General features: G+C 38.2%; 1 protein-coding gene across 1 annotated transcript; it reads right to left on the minus strand.

The window, feature by feature from the left end:
• Positions 1 to 2,640: 2,640 nt before the first annotated feature.
• Positions 2,641 to 10,192, minus strand: LOC110582475 (cytochrome c oxidase copper chaperone). The gene is made up of 3 exons (XM_021692508.2): positions 9,983 to 10,192; positions 7,806 to 7,894; positions 2,641 to 2,766 (listed from the first exon to the last, which is right to left on the minus strand). The coding sequence occupies exons 1-2, from the start codon at positions 10,087 to 10,089 to the stop codon at positions 7,810 to 7,812; spliced, it is 192 nt and encodes a 63-aa protein (XP_021548183.1). The 5' UTR covers positions 10,090 to 10,192; the 3' UTR covers positions 2,641 to 2,766; positions 7,806 to 7,809.

Here is a 10,192-nt window from a genome sequence, read left to right on the forward strand (position 1 = left end):
CCCTGCGATCATGACCTGGGCCGAAGGCAGACACTTAACCAACTGAGCCACCAGGCACCCTCATGGTCCTGTTCTTATCAACCTTTCAGTTAAATGTTTTAAGGTTAGACAAAAGGAAATGATTAGAAAGAATGGTGTGAATGTGTCTGTATTGAGCTTGGGAATTACTGTGAATAGCAGGAGTTTAGCAAAGATTATGTCAGAATGTGGTGGTCACCTACTAGGATGTGAACTTTTTCATTTTTCAAATTACTGTGGTAACATCTCTTACTATTGTTGGTACCAAAATGTTATGCATAGTCTTTGGGAAGGCTTAAGCACTAGGGAAGGATGGGCAGAGCATCTCGTGAGATATATTTTTAACTTCGGCAGATGTCAAGAAGTGTGCTTTAGTTCCTTTATCTATCATGTGAGCATATCAAACTGGCAAAGGTTGAAAAAATTAAGCTTGCCAGGAGCTTAAGGAAATAGGTACCTTCAGATACAAAGGTGCAAATGGGTAACCCCCTTCTAGAGATCAATCAGGCAGTACTCATCCAAAGCCTTGAAAACATGCATAGCCTCTGGCCCATCCTTAGCTAAGTAATTAGTAAAGAATCTGTAAAGAATTTCCTATGGAAACTTCCAGTGCAGCGTTATTATGAAGCAGTCAAAAAAATAAAAAATAAAAAAAAATAAAGTATATATATGCAGAAAGGGATGAATGGCAAAGTCACCAAAAAGTAGTCCTATTGTAGACTGGTAGGATTTCAAGTGATTTCTTCCTTTCTTCCTTATATGTTTCTATAAAACCAACCAACAAAACAACAACAAAATCAGAAATAATTTAGGTATCAGTTATATGTCCTGTTCAAGACCAATACTCAATTCCACGAATGGTATCTGGCATAACAACAAGCATTCTACAAAACATTTTGTTTAATGAATGAATGTACAAATAGGGAATTAGTTAAATTATAGTAAGCTCAGAATGGATTCCTACATAGCCAATACAAATCATATTATGAGGACTATATTCATGGCTGGTAAAATATATCAAGGGGAAAAAGTAATATGATTTTGTTAAAAATATATAGCATAGAAAAATGACCTTATCTTTTATTTTAAAATATGTATAAATGCATAAGAAAAGTCTGGAACAGCATACAGCAAAAATTAACAGTGGGTGGTAAGTTTATAGGTTTTTTTCCCTCCTTTTTGTAGTCCAGGACATATTCAAGCAGAATCTAGATGACCATCTGCCAAGGACTGGTGTTTGGTGGGAAGTTGATTTTTATCTTAGGAGTCCAAGATTCTATTCTTCACCTAGAAGAATACTCTGAAAGCTATAAAGTACTTTTTTTTTTTTTTTAAGATTTTATTTATTTATTTGACAGAGAGAGACACAGAGAGAGAGGGAACACAAGTAGGGGGAGCGGGAGAGGGAGAAGCAGGCTTCCCGCCGAGCAGGGAACCCGATGCGGGGCTCGATCCCAGGAACCTGGGATCATGACCTGAGCCTAAGGCAGACGCTTAACGACTGAGCCACCCAGGCACCCCAAAGTACTTCTTAAAAGTATTATATCCAAACAAATATTCAGGTAGAAATATAAGTAGAGAATCAAAGAATTAGAGAATGTTAATTAACACTAAATGCTAGATACTCTGTCAAATGCACAGTATATACACCGTTTTAATTAGTACTCACAATCTTGTACATTAAGTATTATTTCTATCCTTGCTTCTTTTTTCTTTCAGATGAGAAAAACAGACTGAAAGAGGTTGTGACCTGTTGAACCTAAGTCTGTCATACTTCAAAGCCACGCTGTGAATCCTAAGGAATAACTTAATTCAGCTCCTTTATTTTATAAAAGCCAATTTTCCCATCACAGAATGACGTATGGACACTACATATTCTCTTAATGTTTATCAGTATCTTTTGTTGTTGAGATTTGAAACTCAATTTACTTCAGGCAGAATATGACCTTGCTTCGTTAGCCCATAAGCAGCTAACAGGACCATGGGGTTGCTATAGTAAGCAAACCATACTCTATGTACTACTCCGGGTATCACTACAGCAGAGCACTGAGCTATTTCATTAGTGACTTATCTGTACTAGTCCAGCCTCTGATCTGGGCCAGCTTCTAATCAATAAGAGACAATTATCTGGCCAGTAGGCATTAAACTAATGATCCTAGTTTATCTTAAAATGTAACTAGACATCTACAGATTAATTATGCAAAACAGTTGAGATCTTCCAAGCCAAGGCACCTGAATGTGGTCCAAAATCTAAACAATTAACTTTCCCAAAGAGAGAACTAGTAAAGAATAACAATAATGATACAAAATATTAAGACTGAAGGCTTGTCCAGTTCTTGACTTTAAGTAAGTTTAAAATAAAAAACAAAACATTGAATGAGATGATATGGCTACCATACTCATTCTGAATTGGTAAGGGGTTATTTCCTTACTTCTATGCGCTTCATTTGGAGAGTTCACTGAGTGATATCAGTATCTTACAACAAATATCTAGAATTCCCAGAATGACACAACAGAAGAAATTAATATTACAAGATTTTTTATACTATATCCTTTAAGAAAAACAAATAAATGCCATGTAAGGATGTGAGGAACACAAAAAGAAACACACCTGAAGATTTCTGACCAGAGATATTTTCTTTTTTAATAAATTATACTTTTTCCATTTATTAAAGTTCCTCAAAGAATTCCCAAAACTACTGAATCTTCTTCATTCTTCAGGAATTATTCATTCACAGAGTATACCACCTACAAAAAAAAAATTTATATTAGAAAATTAGATTTCAAACATCATGCCAGACCTATGGAATTAGGGAATTAAGACCAGTAGAAATGAATGTTTCACCCAAGTACTATTAACTCTAAACTGTGGTTTAGAATAAAAACCTACAGTTTTAAATTCTAGTTTTGTCTAACTAAAAAACATCACTGAAACTGTTCAATCCAGTACACTTTTTAATCTTTAGAAGTCTTTGTTAAAAACTATATATGTTTATTTACTAAAAAAATATCTTCCCAAAAAGGCTAGGACAGTTTATTTTTACAGATATTCAAAAGAAGAGACTTGCAACCCCCTTCTTGTTGATTCAAGTATGCTTGGCAAAGATCCACAAAGTGGAAGGCAGAAGGTCAGCTCTGTATACAAGGGACATCCTGTGGAAAGTTACTCACTTCATCCCCACGGCAAAAAATGGCAAAAAAGGAGAGTAGTAGAGGATAGGTTGCTGGTCTAAGTCAATCAGTACCAGGCTTCTCCCCAGACTGTTCTCACCTACTCAGACCCCCAGTCCCTCTCCCAGAAGACAGAGAGCAATGCTTAAAAAGGTAAGTAATTTGGGCTAGCCAACTCTTCAAGCCCAATGCAAGTGCTTCTTCCTTCATCTAGCTATTATTCCCTGTAGGTGGTTTAGAAAAGATAAGCCTCATCAACAATACAAACATCTAAACTCTCTTTTCTAAAAGGCTCAAAGGAAGAATACACTTAAGCAAAGGATTGAGCAAGAGAGATAAGCAAAAATGAAGCCACTCGATATTATAAGAGCAATCTAGAGCTCTGTTACCTCTTCGGCCACTAACTATATATCAGGAGGGGCTACTCCTGAAAGCCTCTGGGTGTAAACCTCTTGGCTACTTGTCTGGATGTACTGAAAGCCTCTGGGTGTAAACCTCTTGGTTACTTGTCTGGATGTAAAGTCCTTGACAGAAGAGACCCTGTCTTTCTCATGTTAGCATTTTCTAGGGTATTAAACAATAAATACATATTCAATGAATAAATGTTTGAATAGCAAGAAATGACACTTTTCCTGGATTTTCTTGGGATTATATTTTCATACATAATCAGGTGGGTGTGGGTGAGAAATCAGCATATTTTAACCAACTATTAAGTTCTGTTAAACAGTAAATACTGAGTATCCCCACTGCTCAGTCCTAGTCCTTTCATTTTCTTTCAATGATTTTAGCCCCCAGGCTGAGTTCTCAAGGTTCCTTTTGACTCCTAAAGTCAGAAAGATACTAGCTGACATTTCCTCTTTACATTTTTAAGCACGTTCTCGGTTCCTCTAGTTTCTCTTTCAGTGGAAAAAAAAAAAAAAAAAGTCATACGATAGAAGAAAGTGTCTAGAATCACCACCATCACACACCTATTTTTCCTTAGGAGTAGTTTTCAAGTCTCTGTCTTTGCTACTATTAAATCTTTAGGTAGTTTATATTTAGCAATATCCCTGCTACTTCTTCAGCTTAACCCAATGGTTCTTAAAGGGTGCACATGAACATTATCTAGCAGTTTCTGAGTCAACAGGAACAGATCAAGGCCTAGGGCATGTGAATTTTGGAAAACAGTCCTCAGATGATTACAAGGTACACCTTTGGCTGAATGTAGCCTACTTTTATATTAAGTCCCGATGTACTAACTTCAAGGTACAATAAGACCTATCTTATTTAGGATGTAACATTAAAATCTACAAAGGTTTTTGAATTAAGTAACTTTTGTGATCATTACTGGGAAGATATAGGTTTGCAAAAGTATTTTTCCTTTACAGCTATCCTCAGAAAAATGTGATCTAATAGTCCAAGGGATATCAATTTAGTTACGTTTATTTTGTAACAACGTAGACACTAGTACTGGATTTTACAGCCAATGACCTAGTTACTGAGATATATATACCTACACATTTCAACAATAGGTCTTTCTAATTTGCATTCATAATAAAGTTTTAGGATTGAAGAGCAAGTCTGTGCGCAGTTCTAAAAATGAGTATGTTGGCAATAAGATCTCATTAAGTGCAAGGAATGAAGTGTAAAGCATCTGTGTTTTGGAGAACATAAAAGACCTAGACTCTAGTTTTAATTCCACCAGCTAACCATTCTTAACTTGAACAAGTCTTTTTTTTACTTTGCTGTTTGTCCATTTCCCAATGGGGGTTAGGGAAATAGGACACCTGGAACCAAAGGAGATCCAAACACCTGTTCCTTTTCCAAAAGTACTATCATGCTGACAATGAAAACATGACATCTGAATTCTAAAAAAGGCCCTATGTGGATTCAGATTGTTCTTCTCATAACCAGGATTCAAAAATATGTAATCAGGTCATATATTCAACAGACCTCAACTGAATGTCTGCTACCCCCAATTGCCAAGACACAGGCTATTCTGTTCTGGTTTCTCTTTGACAGTTTACAAATCCTATTCATACACCTGTCATTTAATCATCACAATGACTCTATGAAGTGAACTAAGGTTCAGAAGTTAGTGACTTGCCCAAAACCACACAATCAGTTAAACATCAAGTCTTTTAAGTCCAAATCTCTTGCATTTTCTTCTACACACAAACAAAGTACATAGGAATCACTCTCACTCTCTGTCCCAATGATATAAAGAAAACTAGGATATCTTCGAGTCCTTGTGAATTTATGCTAATTATGACAACAGTTGTAGCACCTTTGTGGTCCATGTGAAGTCCAAGAGAAGCTTCTGCTGCTCCTAAAATTAGCATTTTTAAAAATCACCTTTTTTACCAAGACAGGCTTGGCACTAACCAACACTTTACACAACACCCTAAGGAAGAGAGTTAGATTATGAAAAAGGAAACCGTGTACAAATGTTAAGATTCCAGGTCTTCAGAAATAATCAATAGGTATACTTCCACTTTTAAAGAACACCCCCCCAAACATACACCCAAACTTACTTATTTTACAAAATGATTCACCATGGGATTTAAAGAAATTTAAAAGCCATTTAAGTATGTCATGTACACACAGAGTAGATACACCATACCATATATAAAATCACAAAATGTATTATGGTTCTCTTTTTATAAATTAAAAAAATGAAACCCAGAGAGGATTAGTGTCTTGATGAATGTTAAATGCAGCTGAAGTAAAATACATGCTAAGTTTGCTAGACATCAGGAGAACCAAAATTAAGCCTCAGGACTTTCAGCCTAGACTGTTTTCCACCACGTAGTGGTACTTCTTATCAGCTTGGAACAGGTTCCTTATCCGTCCTTTTTTATAGCTCAGTGAGGAAGACTAGCCATATGTGAAATTCTAAAGAGGCAGGAGAGAGAGGTGAAAGGGAAAGAAACCAGGCTTTCTATTTACTGTTATATTGGAATGTGACTTTGGCATTATCTCTCAGCTATTATTAAGTTAAAAGTGGTGGTGTGGTGTGGATGTTGGGGGTGGGGGGTGGGGGCAAAAAGCAAAGGAAGTCTGCCTGGAGACAGAGGTTCCAGTCCTGATCCTGCTAACTCACCTTGGGAGCCATTCCATACCTATAGGCCTTAGTTCCTCATTTATTTATTCATTTAATTAACAACCCTCTATTGAGCACCTACTATGTGCCAGGCATGGTTATGGGTCCTGGGTATATGACAGTTGAGTAAAGCAAAAAATTCTTACTTTCTCAGGGCTTACATTCTACTTGGTGTAAAGCAATGCAGACAATAAATAAATATCTAATATGCAAGCAGTGATGTTAAGAATAGGGTAGTCACTAGCTCAATGTGGCTATTCACATTAAAATTAAACTAAAAATTCAGTTCTTTCTTCAGTTTTACTAGCCACATTTCAAGGGCTCAATAGCCACACATGGCTCCACATATGGCATAGTGGAGAGTGAAGGTACAGAACACTTTCATTATCACAGCAAGTTCCATTGGACAGTGCTGGGATAGAATGATGGGGAAGGGATGTTATTTCAGGTGGAGTGTTGAGGCAAAGCTTCTCTAATAAGGAGACTTTTTTTTTTTTAAGATTTTATTGATTTATTTGAGAGAGAGAGAAAGCACAAGGTGGGAGAGAGGCAGATGGAGAAGGAGAAGCAGATTCCCCACTGAGCAAGGAGCCTGACTCGGGGCTCAATCCTAGGACCCGGGGATCATGACCTGAGCCGAAGGCAGACACTTAACCAGGCACCTCATAATGAGACTTTTGAACAGAGACCTGAATGAAGTGAGGGAGGGAAATAAGGTGCTATCTGAAGAAAGAGCTTTCAAACAAAAGATCATTTATTTATGGTATTGTTGTATAATTTAAGATCCCTTCAGCATTAAAATTTGGATTCTAAGTTCTTTTAAAAAAAATTGTCTGGGGCACCTGGGTGGCTCAGTCTGTTAAGCATCTGCCCTCGGCTCAGGTCATGATCCCAGGGTCCTGGGTTCGAGCCCCGTATTGGGCTCTCTGCTCTGCAGGGAGCCTGCTTCTCTCTCTCTCTCCCTCTGCCTGCCGCTCTGCCTACCTGTGTGCTCTCTCTCTCTCTGTGTCAAATAAATAAATAAAAATCTTAAAAAAAAAAAAAGGTCTGAGTTTATAGTATTATTAGAAGCTTGGTACAAAAGAAATAGCTATAATTCCTTTCTCTTTTGCAGAAAGCAATGCTTCCATGTACTGCTTACTCCCTATTTAAAAGCCCCTACTAAAGACCCACAATACCAAGAATAAGAAATAAAGAGTATTTTCCTTTTAGTTCCTTTAAGTCAGACAACTGAATATTTTGAACTTCCTAAACCATTATTCCTTCTGACGCTAAAGGCTTTTATCAAACCCTTTTTTGAAAGATAAATTCTCCCTCCCCAAATCCACTGAATGCCTCTCAATTTATTAGCATCATTTACTCCCTACATTAGAAACTGAAAATTATCTTTTAAGTGATACTTCAGCATCTTAGATTAACCAGGTGAACTATCTTTTGAATAGAATGTTGCCTAATGACTGCTAAATCTATAAAGCACAAATCTGAAGCATTAAGTTTATGTATTATCTTTCCAGTCAGAAAGTATCCTGCTCACCGTTTCATATCTTAAATCCCAGGGCTCTCATGCACTCCTTGTGGGCCTCGATTAGGTGTCCACACTGCTCTTCTCCTTTCTCAATGATGCTATAAAACATAATGTACTTGTTATCTAACAAAGTAAACATTAAACACATTAGTAGTAAATAAGCACACATGATAGTGATAGGGAGTGAGGTAGAACATGGGTCTGATGGAAGATAGCTGGGGTTAAAAAAAATGCTATTACACCAAATGGCTTTGTTTTTATTGGCTCTTGTGATATTTCCATGCCCATGAAGATGTTCCACAGATAACTAGTTTTTAGGGAGAATCTAATTAGAAGAAATAATTATGTTTAATATTGCTTCTAGTTCATATCCAAGGAACAATACAGTTCTCTAATGAAACAAACCATCTGAATACAATATTTATCTTAAATGAAGGACAGAAAGAAGAACTTAATTTTTTGCCTATTACAGAGGAATTAAATTTTTTATTCTGCCCTACATTCAAATAGACCTAAATAAATCTCTTTCTAATCATAATAACACCCAACGACATAAACAGCAAGATCTGGCAGCCAACAGCAGCCTGATGAGCCTCCCTTGTGATGATCAAAGAACTTTTTATTTGTAAAATTCACAAAGTAAAACCTAGGACCACACAGCTTTATTTCTAGGGCCTGAAAATGTAATTTTAGCAAAGATCAAGTTAAGCCAAATTCAATTGTAAGAAAAAACTTACTACTGACTATAGGTATTTGGGCACATTGGTCTGAGGCAATTAACACAAAAACAATTTGAAGGATAGGTTCTCCTTCTTGAAAGATCCAAATCCTATACATACTTCACTAGCTCAAGGGCTGCCTGCAAATGAATAAATGCTTGGGATAGCGAGCTCCCTATGAAGATAATAGTTAGCAAGGCACTTGTGTGGCTTGTATCATTAACCCTTACAGTAATCCTAGAGGTGGATACTTTTATTAGGGCCCATTTTACAGACATGGGAGGAGGTACCTTAAATAACTTGCTCTAGGTCACAGAGCTGGTGGACCAGGATTCAAAGCTTAACTCTGGATCCCAGGCTCTTAATCATGACACCATACTATTTTCAGATTCCACAAGCACTTACTGTTAACTAGGAAAGCTATTTTCAGTATCAGATTGTAGTCTTTCAATTCTCCTTCCACAGTATTATTTGCAAAGTACTGAGTATTAATAAAAAGCACTACGCTCCTACAACTCTTATTAACCCCACCATGCTACCTTTGATTATTTTTTATAGGACAAAAAGGGGCTGGAGGGAGAGGTGTACATTCACATTTTCTCAGCAACCCCCCTGAGATTTGTTCCACAACACAGGCTGTATAAAATGAGAACAAATAAAACCTTTTGTGCGTTGATAGTAATTTAGATGTACTATTCTGAACACTGTGTCACCAACGTCATAGGCTGATTTTTAATTCATCTACCCAAAGAGGGGGGAGAGTAAGGGGAACTCTTCAGTACTTTAAGAAATGTACCGTGTCCTACTATGCCAACATTTTACCAGAAAACTTTTACTCTTTGATCTTGCCAAATCTTCTGTCATAGCCCATAGCACGTGGTAGCAGCAAGCTTGGCATATGTCTCCATTAATTTTAAGATCCTTTAAATCAAGTAGCATCTTTTTTTTTTTTTTAAGATTTTATTTATTTATTTATTTGACAGAGACAGCAAGGGAGGGAACACAAACAGGGGGAGTGGGAGAGGGAGAAGCAGGCCTCCCGCCGAGCAGGGAGCCCGATGTGGGACTCGATCCCAGGATCCTGGGATCATGACCTGAGCCGAAGGCAGACGCTTAACAACTGAGCCACCCAGGCGTTCAATCAAGTAGCATCTTTATTTATTTTTATGTCTTTAGTAGACGTAAGGCAGTGCTCGACACATAACATGCTCAAAAGCCCTTTGCAGTAAAGGATGAGCGGGTGAAGCGAGCCCGGTTCAATCTGACCTCTCTCCTAACCCTTCATCCATGTCTCCGGGCTGGGCTGTGGGTTCAGTCAAGAGACAGCTGACCCAAAGCCTACAGGGGCCTTTAACTCTCAAGAACGCAGCACAGCAAAACTCGGAGCCCAAGGGCAGGCAGGGCACGAAGGCACCGGAAGGCGAAGCGCGGGGCGTGCCCGCTGACCCTCCCCGCTTGCGCACTGACCAAGCATCGCGCGCCTTCTTGGTCTCCGGGCAGGCGCAGCAGGGCTTCAGCGGCTTCTTCTCCTGTGAGTCAGACGGGGTAGGGCTTGCGGCCGTCAGACCAGGCATCTTTGAAGCCTAAAGCAGCAACTAGCACCGCCACCCCTACACTCTCCCAGGCTTGGCGAAGGCCGATTTGCCCGCAGTCACTTCCGACAGTGGCTCTACAAGG

Source organism: Neomonachus schauinslandi, chromosome 1, assembly GCF_002201575.2.
Source record: "Neomonachus schauinslandi chromosome 1, ASM220157v2, whole genome shotgun sequence".
Taxonomy (NCBI): Eukaryota; Metazoa; Chordata; class Mammalia; order Carnivora; family Phocidae; genus Neomonachus; species Neomonachus schauinslandi.

Coding starts and splice junctions, on each gene's coding strand:
- LOC110582475 (XM_021692508.2), bottom strand. CDS start 10,089: ATGCCTGGTCTGACGGCCGCAAGCCCTACCCCGTCTGACTCACAGGAG. Junction 7,895..9,982: donor AAGAAGGCGCGCGATGCTTG/GTCAGTGCGCAA, acceptor TATGTTTTATAG/CATCATTGAGAAAGGAGAAG.